The sequence below is a fragment of the Vespa mandarinia genome, chromosome 4 (assembly GCF_050613455.1).
Source record: "Vespa mandarinia isolate Hongniang chromosome 4, ASM5061345v1, whole genome shotgun sequence".
Lineage (NCBI taxonomy): Eukaryota > Metazoa > Arthropoda > Insecta > Hymenoptera > Vespidae > Vespa > Vespa mandarinia.
The window spans coordinates 7383502-7398954 of record NC_140813.1 but is presented as its reverse complement, the minus strand read 5'-3'; the positions used below and the strand labels follow the sequence as shown (position 1 = coordinate 7398954).

The 15453-nt window shown below is 27.6% G+C and overlaps 3 protein-coding genes across 3 annotated transcripts; 1 reads left to right on the top strand and 2 right to left on the bottom strand.

Moving 5' to 3' along the window:
* Positions 1-133: 133 nt before the first annotated feature.
* Positions 134-1778, bottom strand: LOC118442915 (dynein light chain Tctex-type protein 2B). Its single transcript, XM_035869166.2, has 4 exons — positions 1579-1778; positions 1243-1376; positions 1004-1137; positions 134-942 (listed from the first exon to the last, which is right to left on the bottom strand). The coding sequence occupies exons 1-4, from the start codon at positions 1746-1748 to the stop codon at positions 895-897; spliced, it is 486 nt and encodes a 161-aa protein (XP_035725059.1). The 5' UTR covers positions 1749-1778; the 3' UTR covers positions 134-894.
* A 198-nt stretch (positions 1779-1976) lies between these two features.
* Positions 1977-5381, bottom strand: LOC118442914 (uncharacterized). The gene is made up of 7 exons (XM_035869165.2): positions 5060-5381; positions 4744-4963; positions 3830-3971; positions 3390-3701; positions 3168-3318; positions 2803-3077; positions 1977-2652 (listed from the first exon to the last, which is right to left on the bottom strand). Exons 2-7 carry the CDS (start codon positions 4950-4952, stop codon positions 2440-2442), a joined length of 1302 nt encoding a protein of 433 aa, XP_035725058.1. The 5' UTR covers positions 4953-4963; positions 5060-5381; the 3' UTR covers positions 1977-2439.
* A 4246-nt stretch (positions 5382-9627) lies between these two features.
* NaPi-T (Na[+]-dependent inorganic phosphate cotransporter) lies at positions 9628-15181 on the top strand. Its single transcript, XM_035869793.2, has 8 exons — positions 9628-10058; positions 11527-11777; positions 11920-12156; positions 12224-12308; positions 12398-12503; positions 12855-13116; positions 13748-14122; positions 14334-15181. Exons 1-8 carry the CDS (start codon positions 10049-10051, stop codon positions 14577-14579), a joined length of 1572 nt encoding a protein of 523 aa, XP_035725686.1. The 5' UTR covers positions 9628-10048; the 3' UTR covers positions 14580-15181.
* Positions 15182-15453: the final 272 nt, after the last annotated feature.

The window sequence follows — 15453 nt, the reverse complement described above, 5'->3', positions numbered from 1 at the left end:
TTTCTATTTCCATTATATAAATACTTTCATTAATAATTATAAGTTTCTTATACTTTCTTACAATATCATATTTGATATAATAATATATAATATAGAAAGTATTTACTTTAGTGTATAATTGACCAATTTATTAGCTCCATGCTATATATGTGAAGATATTGTCATATGTTCATTGACTTTAATCTTTGTACAAATTACTTGCTTATAACAAGATTACATATGCTCTCTTTAATAGAAGTAATATATAGTACTATCTATATATAAAGAAATTAGAAATTATCTATATAAAAAATTAATCTACGATTATGTGCTACTTAAAACCATGCACATATGATTTGTATTATTGTAAAGCAATCATAAAGGACAAATAAATATATGGATTGACGTATAAGTGAAAAAATCATATCATAAAATAATCTTTGTGTGCTTAACTAATTTTTTCAATTTATATATTTTAAATTTATAGAATCTCATTAAATATTTCTAACAATTAGTATGTAAGAGACTCTTTAACCATAGTGCAATGCCGTGAATTATGGTGCTATAATAATTTTAGTATATTAATGTCATATATAAATCTAATAAGAATTGTGTATAGATGTAATGCTATATTACAACTATATTACATACATAAGTATATTGATAAGCATTGCAAAATAATAAAAATAATTACTACTCATTATTGTATATAAAAACTGTGCCATGTTTTGCATGCGTCATGTGTATAGTAATAATAAGTTGCATTTTAATAAATTACATGCTGTTTCTAAAATATAATTTGTTTACTATTTCTCTTATATTGTGATCATTTAAACTTTCAAACTTATAATTCAATATATTGAATTCTTATAATCAATGTATGTTAACATCACCTTGTAATATTTTTTACTCATTTTAATAAAAATATATAGCATATACAGTAGCTACACAAAATATGGTATCCTGCAAAAATGTTATATTTTAAATACTTCATAAGTAACTAATAAGATCTTGTTGTTCTCACATTTATAAAACTGTCGAAAGCATATGCATCTGCCTCTGCATCCCAAATACATCTTGTTCCCATTTTTATACCAGCGCCGTGTTGTTCCCCCAAGACTACATTTATGATATATTTGTAACGCTTAAATTTTAATTCTATAAAAAAAAAAAGGAAACAAATGTTTACTTTTCTTTTATACCTATTAATAAACTTCAAAGAGTTCCTATTCCTCCAAAAAGTTCCTAAACTTCAAAGAGTACCTTTAATTTTTTCTTTAATCATGTCTGCTATATCTTTGGTCCATTGGACGGCATCCTGAGCATTGTATGTTTTTGTAGAGAGCTGATCAAACAATACATTGTGTATCACTTCTTTTGCGCTTAAAGGCTTAAACCTTGATAAAAAAAAAAAAAAAAAAAAAAAAAACAACAAGATATAATAAATATATTACCTTTGAACGCAACTTTCTATATTTATGTAGAACATAAACATATGTAATTTCGATGACATAACCAAATTTCGAAAAATAACATTAATATATATTAAGAAGAAAAATATTATTTTATTAATAAAAATATAAACAGTAAATATATTACTTATCATAAAGATGCGGACGAATTCGATATACAGGTTCAGACACTTCACTGTTTTCGGCACCTAATATTTCCACTTCCAGGTTCTTTAGGTTTTCTGGAAAATCATTTGATCTTTCCGTCTTGTTCTTTTTCGGATGATCCTGATTTTCAATAATGTCAGCGTTTTCCATTTGCAAATGATAATTAATTAATATAAAAGAAATTACAAGCACTTTTCACACGTAGCACAAAATCGTAATACTGTGACTTGTTTATACCAATGATATGTTGTTATGACGACAAGCGGTGGCGCTGCTATCTCTACGCGTACTATTCAAATGGAAAAGAATGGACGACAAATTAAAATAAATTACGAAAGTGCATAATTTTGTGATAATGCACATTTGGATTGTCAAGAATTTAATTTAGTATTTCATGATAATAAGTCTTTATTCCGAGTATATCTCTCACGTCATTAATTATAGCAACATACTGTCAGTAAAAATATATAGTTACAATAACATTTTGTTTCTCTTTTTATTATTCTTTCTATGTCATAGAAGTATCTTCTTAATCGTTTATCGTGGATCATATTACGTCAATGCATTGAACCCTTACAAACTAAACAATAGAGCAAGTTAATAAATGCCATCATTTATATGATTTTATACATTTAACGTAATATTTCTTAATCCGTTTCTTCGTAGTTTAACAACGAAGAATGGTTGGTAATGAAGCATAAGTCGTCAAGGTCTAAGAAATGAAAAGATATACATTTCGACCATTGAACGAAAAACAGGCAGTGAACGAGTACCAAACTATGTGGTCCGTTTCCACTATTGAAATAAAATCTCATGTATCTTTTATCTTTTTGCGTAGACCCTAACAAGGCTTACAATAAGAAACAGTAAAATTTTCATCGTCAATTATGCGGTATTGATGATTTTTGTAACTGGTAAAATCGATATCGCGCATTTCAGATACGTGGTCGAAAATCTTCTTTATGACAGGAGGAAAGCTCGGTATATTTGCAGCTGCTGCAATTTCGTCATAGTACGCCCATTGTCTTTCCTTGAGCTTTACGATATGCCTTAACTGTTGAAAGAAATATTCAACTTGAGAAAAAATATTTTAACTATTTTATATATGTATATAATACTAATATAATATATAAAATTTGCAAGATTTATTTTATACAAGTCTAGAGTAAACGCTCGATTAAAAACTAATAAAATACAATCTTACAGGAACCCCTTGTTGCAATAAAGCGTTCTTTTCCTTTACGAAATCTTCCAACATCTCTTCAGGAGAGGGTAACTTGATACGACCCTCCAAAATTTCTACAATATATTGCGCCTGAATGTGAAACATTGGAAAAGGAATAACGAGTCCGGGTATTCCCATGAAAAATAAATTAGGCATGGTAATGTGCACCAAATGTTTATAGATAGGTTCAACGTGATTATTATCCGTACGTATATCAACTTTAGATGACATAAAGGGATACGTGAATTTATAACCTGAACCAATAAAATTGATGTGAAAAAAAATTCGATGACAAAAAATGTATATTATAGTCGTAATGTATGTAATATTTCGGATTTTGTTACCAGTACAATATATGAAATTATCTATTTTGGCAGTAGTTCCATCAAGGAAAGTAAAAATATTTCCTTGAATAGATTCAATTCCTGGTTTTTGATCGATATTCTTTGCAAATTTCGAATCTATCGGATTTGGCAAGTTATGGCTTAAATAAACCTAACGAAGTAAAAGATAAGAATGCCTTATAAAAAAATTACTTTTATCGAAAATAAAAAAAGCCATTGTACCTGTTCAGCATATTGTGATACTTCAAGTGCAATATCGATCCCAGACCAAGACGCACCTAAGATGCATACCTTTTTTCCGCTGTAGGTTTCAGGGATTCGATATTGATGACTGTGGATACACGTACCATGAAAACTTTCGATTCCTGAAATATGCGGTATGTGGCCGACCGTATAATGACCATTGCATAAAACAACAACATCGAAAGTCTTAGTCCCCTCCAATTTGTTTTCTAAATCTTCATACTTGATAATCCAAATTGTTTGACCGTTCCTTAATGTTTCTGGTTCTACATATTTAACCACGGTATTCAACTAAAATTAAAAATCAATTACTGGACGTTAAAAAATAATTATAAAAATTAGAATTGATTTGCTGTTTTTTAAATTATTTAATAACATAAGTTATTGTCGTTTTTTGGTATTCGTATTTTTACAAGTACCTTTATATGGGAATAAAGATTAAAATGCTCCGCGTAATCCCACAAATACTGACGTATCACATTATGATTAACAAAGGATGGACCACTCGGATCTTTCATTGGAAAATCTGGTATCTGCATAATTTCCTTAGGAAGGTTCGTCCTATGTCAGAATTTTCAAATTTCTCTTATCAATCTCTTCTCTTTATTTCCTTATTTACATATCTCTTTTTTACTCTACAATCTTTATCGTCATAACTTTAACTCTATCTTCTGAAGGAAATGCGTACCCTCATGATTAAAGTAGCAATAAATCTTATCGTTCAGTTATGTATCTCTTATTTTCCGGAATAACTCGCCATAATCATCTCGTTAATAAATCGAAAAGTGTATCATATGTCAATAAAGTTTATCGCACTTTCTTTATAATCTTCAAAAAATTGTCACGAAATACATATATTTGTACATATAAGAATACGGGAACTTGTTAAAACAATTGCTTTAAAAAAAAGAATAAAAATAATACTAATGAAGTAGATATTGTTTATACTTAAAAAAAAAAATTTTTACAAGAAAATATTACACAAAAAAGATATTCATAAATTGAAAAAACAAAATAATCTCACGAGAAAATGATATTTTTACATTTTTAAAACATTTGTTAATTGTTCATTTCTATAATTCAACAGAATATAAGTGCTTTTGTATAAGATACAAAATATGTATTTTATTAATGTTTATAAACTTTGTAAACATCAAATAGGATCTATCGAATGTTTTAGAATACACATACAACATACAAATACAAGAAATTAGAAGTGCATATATATATATATATATATATATATATATATATATTGTATATATATTAGCGGTAGCTGAAAGAATAATCTTTAAACAATATAATAACCGATAAGATATTATTCAAAGCAAACCTGAGGTTCTTGTACATGCTGCTGTGGACTGGTAATCCATGCTTATCAATATCGGTCTCGTCAGTATAAACCCATGTTCCACCCACTTGATCGGTTTGCTCGAAAAGGGTAAGACTATAGGTGTCGGGTTTAGATGCTACGTGACGAGCCACGATCAAACCGGCAACACCACCGCCAACGATTGCGACTCTTGTTTTACTACTCGGCATGTTTTCTCCTACTGTGTATTTTATTAGCAATTATTCAAAAAAATATTTGAATAATATAGTATCGTGATAAAATTAAAACAAATGAAGAATTGTATAATTTCACATACACTTTGATTAGATTTTTCGTTGATGTCTTTATCTTTTATAATAAAAATTTCGTTATATATGGTACTTCTTCGAAGATTACAATCAGATCGAAAAATAATCGATTAAATAAATCTAAAATATTGGCGTTTTAAATATTATTTTATAATATTTTTATTTCACGTGTAACTGGAAAGTGTAACTCGTTACAGGAGAGTTTAAATATAACCCCACGAAGATTTAGGTAAAGGAATCTCACAATGATATATCGTTTTAAGCTGTGCTACACAGAGGCTAGTTAGCTCCGAACTGTTTCAAGCAAAGGCTGTATTAAGACTGTCCACACGAAAGTCAAATGCGTATTGCAATAATGTCTCGCTGGCCTCTCTACTTGCCCCTCCGATCAAAGGCTTATGTAAATGTGGAAAATATTTCTTTCTAGAAAGACGCGTTCATAATCGTAGTTGAGTAGCTTATTCTGACGAAATATTTAAATGCGTAAGATCATCAGTGAAGCCTAGTGTCAAAGGTATTATACAAATAAACGATACAAATAAACAACTCACTTAGGGAAGTGTGATATTTATGAATGAAATAAATTTTTTCTTCAGGTCAATAAATTTATGTAGATTTCTTCATCGATAATGTTATCTTCAATAAATTTATATATTTTATATTTTTTTCATACATATGTCGTAAGGTCAAAATCTTTTAATTTTATTAATCACGAATTTAATTCATTATTTTTTTTTTTTTGTTAATTAATGTACATTAATTTTTTAAAGAAATTCATTGTTTCATAAGAAAGTTTACATTTATATGACAAATTTCTTAATGAACGTACGATAGCAATAACACTTACACTTGCAATCGAACGTTCTCTTAAATTCTAAAGAAGGCAGTAATGTGTTGGCCAGTATTTTCTAATGCGGTGAGAGGAAACTGGCACCTTTTCCTTTCGACAGATTACGACAGAGAAAAGAAAATTGCTTCGGAATAACATATTTTTCTCTTCAATTGAGACTTTGATTATAATAAATACTTCCTGGTTAAAAGCGATATGAACTGTGAAACGATGCCAATTTAAAGAATCTCATAATCATGTCTCTTTTATTTTGCGTGAATAAACTAGCTTTACTTAAACTTAAAGATTTACTTAAAGATTTAGTTAAACTTAGTTTGCAATTATAACAATTACAATATTTCATTATACGCATGATTACATCACAAAGATTAGTTGTACGCATGATTGCATCATAATGATTGTACGCATAATTTATAATTATATTGATATATACGTGTAATTCCAGTTAAAAGTTATATACATTTTTGTTTTTGTATTTCTTTCTTTCTCCTAACGTTTTTCTTATCGCTTCTAATTGTGTCTGAAAATTGCTCGGTTTTAGATTCATGACTATCGTGAAATTTATATTCAAGGCAACGAAACGGAAAAGTCCATTGCGAGGTTAGTCTCTGTCTATTTTCTTCTCTCTTTTTTTTATTTCGTTTTCTTTTACTAATTTTAGGAGTATCCTTCGTATACTCGAGGACATATCTACGTTTCTCCTCTTCATTATCATACGTTGTTATTTATCACGAGTTCCATATTAATCACGCGCGAGACAGTAATATAATAAATTGTAAAAATAGCGATTATATACATCTATAGGAAATATACATCTTATATACATCTACAGGAAATATATACTAGAATAGGGTTATTGTTCAAGAAAGAAAGACATCAACATTAACTTTTCTCGTTGCTCAATGAGCGTCGAGAAGACAAAACTATATATAGTATATTTCAGACAAGAATTATCTCATGAACGACGAAATATTGTCATTTTCTTCTATTTTGTAAATATGTGACCGAACTATCGTACATCATGTACTTTTTAATTCTTATTTTCATCTTATTATTTTTCTTGTCATTTTCATTCGACTCTACTCGAAACGAATCTCAGATGACGCAAAATTGCATAGGAAACATTGTTGTTTTCTTTACTTCATATTTTAAACTTTGTGAATTACTTCGTTTAAGCTTTGTCGATATACAAATCAAGATATACGTTTAAAACAAACAAGTTTCACGTTTATCACTTTAGACCATGCAATATGTATAACTAAGTAATAAGCACGAACGAAGTGAACGTCCTTCGTATTATGAACATTATCTATTAATTAAATAACATAAGTGATTGTTATGTCTCAGAATAAACTCAAATATAGTGTAATCAAAACAAATCTTTGATATTGAACTTATTCTGTTAAAAAAATTACTTTGAAAACGTTAGAATATTAAATTATTGCGACACTCTCTATGACATGCTTATCTGCTATTACACAATATGATTAAGTAATACTAATAGTACTTGCATGAAAATTTTAAACACAAACCAATAATGCGGTAAAAGTGAAGAAATTTAAGTTAAATAAAAACTTATTTCAATCGTTTTGAATAATCCGTACCTATAAAATAAAATTTGAGAATTAATAATACGATGATTTACAGTTACTAAATATTCTATTATAAACTCTACGAGTACATACGAAATTTTATCAGTGCGACTGATAAATGTGTCTTTGACATACAGTATTTTTCTAACTTGTCTCTTCTTAAATATGTCTTTATCAAAATGTACATATTAACTTAAAAAGATGATATTCGAAAATACCATTATTATAATGTTCGTTGATAATCTTTATCAATTAAGTGCATCGTATTGTTTATTAACCCTAGTGTGTCGATGTAATAATTTTTTTCATTTTCTACATATTCTTAGGAATGCTAATAAAATTACTAATATTTAATCTATTCTTTCAATTATCCTGTAAAATAATGGAAAGTATATTATAATGTCCTCAAATCCGAAGAGATTTTCTCTAATCACATTTCGTTATCCATTACTTCATGTATTATAGTTTATAAAATATTGATGTAAAAACTTTTAACTTTCAGTATGAAAATAAACGACGTGTAGACTAGATTAAATTATGACAGATTTATCGCTTTTTCCAGTAGAAACTTAATACATAATAGTAAGATAAAAAAATTTAATTCGAGTATTAAAGATTTTTTTTTTCGAGCTCCAGACAATATCAACAGATATTAATTGATATGTAGAAAACCGATCCTTAACATTATATTCCTCAATCTTCGTGTTAATAAAAATCATTTTACTCTGATATAAACGAATAAATGATGTTCATAATTATGTATAATCATAATATATTATAATATGATTATGCATAAAAAGTGAATGAATATGTATAACCATCCACTTTTCTTTTTTTAAATTATCTATGTACTATAATAAAGACACGTTTATAAGAAACAAATTAATCTTGTATGTGGAATTTAATTATTACATTTGTTATTTAAATGTGGAAAAATGCCCATCTATCATTTTCATATCGCGTGTTATATTATCAGCAGCTTATTAAATTATTTGACAGTGGATACTTGCATTGTATTACTATTATATAATAAACTTTATATTGCACATAATATTGAAATTCTTGATTTCATATTGAATCTTTGTTTAAATAATGTATGATATAGTTATATGAATCTAATGCTAGAACTTTTTCTGACTTGATGATACACCATAGTCGATATCTATTGGTAGTCAATTATGTCTGAGAATTAATTTTTCTTATTTTGTTTATATCCATGATTGTTACTGATTTTGTTCGTTTACTCTTTTCGTTAACAAACTATAATATTTCGTTATCAATACTATTAATAAACTGTAATAAATTTAAAAATACCGAATTCGAGTTCGAGTTACGCATGAAGTTTTAATGCTATAATATACAAAGACGAAGTAACGAGCTTCATATGCTAATATGCGATAATTCTACTGGTGTTGCGCAGAAGAAAATAAAATGACGGGCTAGAGCTTGATTGGATATTTACTAACCACGTGACTTCAAATTTATCTCTGTACAATACGATTCAAAGTGGGGACATATGCTTTAAGAAATTAAATAAGTTACAAATATAATTCTTTTTCAATTAATTACACTGTGTATTAATTATTAATAAATATTGAAATAAATTAATATTTCAATCAATAACGATAACAAAAAAAAATTAATAACAAAGAAAATATGTGTAAATCAAACTAAATATTAAACATTTATAAATTTAATATACAATAAACATTGTTTTCAATCAAATATACAATACGCCATAATACTTTCCAATTTTCTTGTCAAAATATTAGAAATAAAAATCATGTTTATTTAAAATTTTTAAAAAATTAACGATGAATGTCTTAACCATCATATCTGACATTTTAATTATAATATATTACATTTATTAACTTAAATATTTAATATTTATTTTACAATTATCAATTATTTTACAATTTATCATTAAAATTTACAGATTTTCCAAAAGAGTAAAGATATCTCCTATCTGTAATGTTTTCATTGACTTCACTTCTATCTTCTAGAATAGAATTTTTTTGAAAATGAGAACGCAGAGATGTATTGTCTCAGGTGAAAATTATTATCGAGTCAAGAGAAATTTATTCCACAATGATAGAAATATGCGCGTTAGCCTTATCATTCGTGATTTCTTGGTGGCAGGAGAATCGCAGGAAGGATTTGTAGGGTCTGCTCGTGCTCGTATTTGAGAAGAACAGTCGGGCAGTGTTCGTCGTGACACTGGCTGATTAACATTCATTCACGGATAAGAAGACACGGAAACAAAAGGAGTTTTTTTACGAAAGGATTATAAGATTACGAGAGGATTATAAGATTATATAAAATCTTATCAGCTGCTTACCAATTATAATCTTATTTTTAAAAATTAACAACGTGAATGTATTATGTCTTTTGGTTCTACGAAACAAACAGATGTAATTGTTCGTAATGAAATAGTGAATTAAAGACAGTATTTTCTTCAGCGTTTAATTTGATTTCTACATAAAGTGAACTACATCATATTCCATCATTATCAAGAAATTTTTAATCAGAACGTTTAATCAGTTTCTCATATAAAAATGAGTGGCAGTAAGTAAAAATGAACATTTGTATCTTCGTGAAAAATGATCAAAATATTTTATATGTCTTATTTATAAATATATTTTAAGCAGTAGAATTATATATATATATATATATATATATATATATATATAATTATATTAAATATATATATATATAAATTAGAATTATATATATAAATTAGAATTATATATATAAATTATTTATGTGTAACTTTATATATTACACTTTATATATTTTCTTTGTTATTAATTTTTTTGTTATCGTTATTGAAATATTTTCTGGCAGATCCAGATTTAAGTATAGTTAAGTATAGTTTTTATAATATTTATATTGTTTTTATAATGCTTGTTAGACTATTTATAATGTTTAAGAAATACAAAAAGTTTTATCATCATTATCGGCTTATTATCCGATAATACAAATTTTAACTTCTATGAGATAATTAAATTCATTATTTATGAATCAATTTTGAAATAGATGTCCATAAAAGTTTTTTTTCGCGTTCAATGAATAGAAGTATAGACACTAGCAGAGACACTAAAAAAAATTAGATCGATTTTCTAAGAAGAAGAAAGTAATTATTACATTTTTCAAACTCAACAATAAATTTCACAAAGTATTATGAGAAACGTTAGGCTCATCTGATTTATGTACTGTAGTCTAGGGTACTTGCTTGATATCGCGTCAGTGTCTTTCAGTTTAATTCCGTCAATGGAATCATTGACATTCATCCTTGATTATACACATTATCCACTACCTTGGGGGCGAGTCCCTCTATATCAAAATTGTAAAATTCCATTGTCATTGCACAGGGAGAATGACCTACGACAATTTCTTGCTATTCTGGTAAAATTATTTTGGAAAAATAATAATAATAATTGAACCGTATTGATTATCATATTATTATTATTGTTAAAAAGAAAATAAAAACAATGAACCGTATGACAATTATTTATAATAACGTGAATACCTATACATTTGGTAACAAAAAATTTTTTTTTAGTTGTATTATTATTAATGAATAATTAATAACGCCGAGCAAATATTAAATCACAATTATTATAAAGACATTATTTGCGAATATTTGCATAAAGATAAAAATGTATCAATTTAAACTATTTTTATGTGTTATAAGTATCGATTCTCTATAAAATGATTTTACCTTTTAAAATAGAAAGAAGTTTTCGTTCTCGTTTAAAAGATTGGCAATTTTTCCTTCGTGCGAATATGTCCGATAGATTAATCTAATTAGATTGACAGAAAAATAAATTATCAAATAAAAGAAGCAGTTATCTCACGTTAATAAACCTTCATAATGCTATTAAGTATTAAAGAGAACTACCAATTGATACTGAATGAAACATAAAAAAAAAAAGACGTAGTAATCATTTGAATAATTAATAACACAATATTTTTCCAATATTATATTACAATATAGAGATATTAAACGACTTTTCTTTTTTCTTTGTTTAAGAAAAGGAATTCATTACATGCCGAGATATACTATGGTATTTCGTTTTTTGCGGATTTGCTATTAATTATATGTTAAGGATCAATCTGAATCTCACCATAGTGACTATGGTAATTCCACGACCGAAAACAGCCTCGTCCATTCAATGCAAGGAAGAAAATGTTGTCAATTTGTGGAAAAATACAACATTTAATGAAAGTATCGATACTTCCGTCGATATCGATGAACGAAGGCTGGCTTTCGAAAACGCAACAGTAATTAATTATTTATCTTAATGAATATTAACAATAAAAAGTTTCATAATAATTTCAATTGAATTTAAGTTTCTCAATAAAAATTGAATGTTTTTTAATATCTTTTATCTTTCACATCTTTTTATCTTTTTGTGTTCACTAGTATAACGATCTATTTGCTTGGAGCGAATATGATCAAGGGCTAGTATTAGGCGCTTATTATTGGCTTCACTGGCTCTCTCAGCTTCCTGGTGGTATTTTAGCAAGACGTTACGGTACAAAATTTGTATTTGGATGTGCCAATTTATTAACAGCTCTTTTAGGCTTTCTCATACCTTTTGCAACTCGATATCATCTGAACGCTCTCGTGTTTCTTCGAGTTCTTCAGGGTCTTGTTGCGGTGGGTTGAATTCTGGAGAGAAAATCTATATGTCTAAGGAAAGTTAATTAGAATGAAAACTTTTTAGGGTGTCGTTTGGCCTAGCATGCACGATATGACAGCAAAATGGATACCGTCGATTGAAAGAAGTAGATTTGTCAGTGCCTACTTAGGTAAAGCTGGATATAAAATTAGATTGATTATTTGTTTTCAATATATTAAATTAGATTATTCGAAAATTAATCATATTTCTTTCCTACAGGTAGTTCTGTGGGAGCTGCTATCACGTATCCACTTTGCGCAACGGTTTCCAATGCCTTGGGATGGGATGCTGCGTTTTATGTCACTTCTGTTCTCGGAGTAATTTGGTAAGCATGAACAAATATGAAGTAATTGTACAAGAAAAGTAATATATTTCGTACGGAAAGCTTTGTGTATCAAAAATAAGTAATCCTTAGACTCATTATCTTTCTACCAAAATGAAAGAATATGAAAAAATAAAGTAGTTCATGTAAAAAGACTGATTCGAGTTCCTTCATTTAATATTTAAACAGTCTTTGCATAAGAAAAGTGCTGTAATATAAATATAAATTTTAATAAATAGACAAAAATTTTGTACCGAAAAATCGTAAATATTTAGTGAAGAAAATCTAATAAGTGCGAGAAAAATGTTATATGCATTAATAAGTTTCTTTATAGTAATTTTGTTTTTAATGAAGGTACTGCTTCTGGTTCTTTTTCGTGTACGATTCACCGCAAACACATCCACGTATCTCCGACGAAGAAAAAAATTACATACTCGAGAATATTTCGGGATCTGTCGATGATGAAGAAACGAAGGTACCTTGGAAGTCAATATTTATGTCAGGACCAGTATGGATTTCCGTTTTGGCTCAATGGGGTGGAGCTTGGGGTTTCCTCACCTTAATGACGCAAGCTCCTACATACTTTAATTTCATTCATGGATGGAATATTCACGCGGTAAGAAAACTCATTCAAACGGATCTAACGATATATACATATTCTTCTATAAACTTTAAAAAAGTTTTCCTACAATATTACAACGTTTTATTACTTTTCGTATTTGAACTTATTATAAAGGAAGGTTTTTAATTCTAACATTAAAAAAATATATTGAGTAAATAAACTTATTTATTAAAATAATTACAAACATTTGTAACTTTAATATATATATATATAATTATAACATAGGTACTAGATACGTTAACAAAATTTCAATAATCAGTTTACATTTTCACAAAATTTCCGTTTTAGGATCTTAGTCTTATTAAATAAATGACGTATTAGATTTATCATCAAGTATTTTGCTCGAACATAAAAACGTAACTGTCATTGTAGATCGTTATCTGTAATATAACATTCCGATGATATATGATGATCTTATATAATATTCATGTACATATTTGTCGTACGGATTAATGTAATAAAATGTACTTTCTTGGCATTGACATTTTGATAAATTTTAATTATTGTCTTTTCGATTTTAGGTCAAAGATATAATATATATAAAAAATAATCATTACAATCCATATATATATATATATATATATATATATATATATATATATATATATACATATATAATTTTCAGACGGGTATTTTGTCCGGTGCACCTCATATTTTGAGAATGATATTTTCTTACTTCTATTCCATCATGAGCGACTGGCTTCTACGAACTGAAAGAATGAGTTTAACGAACGTAAGGAAATTAGCGACCTTTGTGTGCAATGGTTTACAAGGTGTATTTATAATCGCATTAGGCTATAGCGGTTGTCATCCTTATCTCGCTGTGATTTTTATGATGGCTGGTACAGCAGTGAATGGAGCAGTTTCAGCATCCACTTTAGCTAGTTTTGTTGATTTAAGTCCAAATTATGCAAGTATTCTGCTTGGATTTTGTGGAATGGTTGTAATTTGGGCAGGATTTATTTCACCTGTCATCGTTGGTATACTTACGAACAATAATGTGAGTACATATATATATATACATATATACCTTATATGTACCTCAACAAATTCTTTCATACAATACTTATCATCCTCTCTTAAAGAGCCAAGATCGTTGAACTTGTTTCTATATAATTATTTTTATTTTATTTGCTAAAGATATCGAACGATATCTTGGACACATATCTAAAATCAACGATCAATTAAAATAAATAATATTATCTTCTTAGCAAACTGCTGGTCAATGGCGTATCGTGTTCCTTATTGCTGGTGCCAATGCAATAGCTGGCTGTTTAATTTACATGTTTGGTGGAACATCCAAGGAGCAACCTTGGAACCAATATAAGAAACCAACAGAACAGAATAAAAATGAAATGCAGAATTTACAAATGAAAAAGAAAGAGATAATTAAATGTGAACAAGGAGTGGAAAGGATAAGTAAACCGGAAGAAGAAAAGTTATGTGTTGATAAGTGACCATCCGGTAAAATATTAATTTTCATCTGTATCTTCTTTAAAAAATAATATCGTAACTTTTTCCATAAAATTTGTAAGTCCTGTAAATACTGTATAGCGTAAAAGTAATATAATATCCATACTTCTACGAGATCGAATCAAACGAAAAATAAGATAAAAATCTAAAATTGCTTCTTAACTGATCATTAAACAAGAAAAAAATTGTCACATTTTAATTTTGACTCGTAAAACAGTTTATTTCACAAAACAGGAATGGTTCATGATACGAATGTGGTTGTACATCGAGAAGAATGTAGTATTAATAAAAATTCGTATGTTTGTATGCGCAGTGAGAATACGCAAATGCACTGTGACTAAAATTTATAGGATAATTGATAATTATCGATCTGTAATAGTTTTTATCAAAAAGGCGATACATATGATTATCGAAGGCGCATCGATACTTAGAATACTGTGTAATATAATTGTTCTCGATAAGGATATTTTTGTACGTTTCAATACGTATAAAAGTTCACCGTTTCGAATATATACGAATTTTGCAGAAGTATTAACGTCGATATTTTTTTTTTTTAATAATATAAGAACCCGTTACTGAAAAATTCATACAATGTTAAAACTTCTGTAATAAGACATCTTTACCACAAATGAAAAGATTAAAATTTCCTTGATTTAAATTTAAAATATCTTTTGTATAATATGAATACCATTAAAAGAAAAAATTGTAAAATAGAAGAAATAGTAAAATATTATTAGATACTCAATAAATAATAAAAAGAAATCATTTATATGATAAAAATCTTATTACTAAACCTCACCCAGGAATTTCTTATTACTCTGTAATATTAAAATATTAACTTATTATATGTGAACGAAT

Coding starts and splice junctions, on each gene's coding strand:
- LOC118442915 (XM_035869166.2), bottom strand. CDS start 1,748: ATGGAAAACGCTGACATTATTGAAAATCAGGATCATCCGAAAAAGAAC. Junction 1,377..1,578: donor CGTCCGCATCTTTATGATAA/GTAATATATTTA, acceptor TTTTTTATCAAG/GTTTAAGCCTTTAAGCGCAA. Junction 1,138..1,242: donor GATTAAAGAAAAAATTAAAG/GTACTCTTTGAA, acceptor TTTTTTTTATAG/AATTAAAATTTAAGCGTTAC.
- LOC118442914 (XM_035869165.2), bottom strand. CDS start 4,952: ATGCCGAGTAGTAAAACAAGAGTCGCAATCGTTGGCGGTGGTGTTGCC. Junction 3,702..3,829: donor ATCTTTATTCCCATATAAAG/GTACTTGTAAAA, acceptor TTTTAATTTTAG/TTGAATACCGTGGTTAAATA. Junction 3,078..3,167: donor TAATTTCATATATTGTACTG/GTAACAAAATCC, acceptor TTATTGGTTCAG/GTTATAAATTCACGTATCCC.
- NaPi-T (XM_035869793.2), top strand. Junction 11,778..11,919: donor TGGCTTTCGAAAACGCAACA/GTAATTAATTAT, acceptor TGTGTTCACTAG/TATAACGATCTATTTGCTTG. Junction 14,123..14,333: donor GTATACTTACGAACAATAAT/GTGAGTACATAT, acceptor TTATCTTCTTAG/CAAACTGCTGGTCAATGGCG.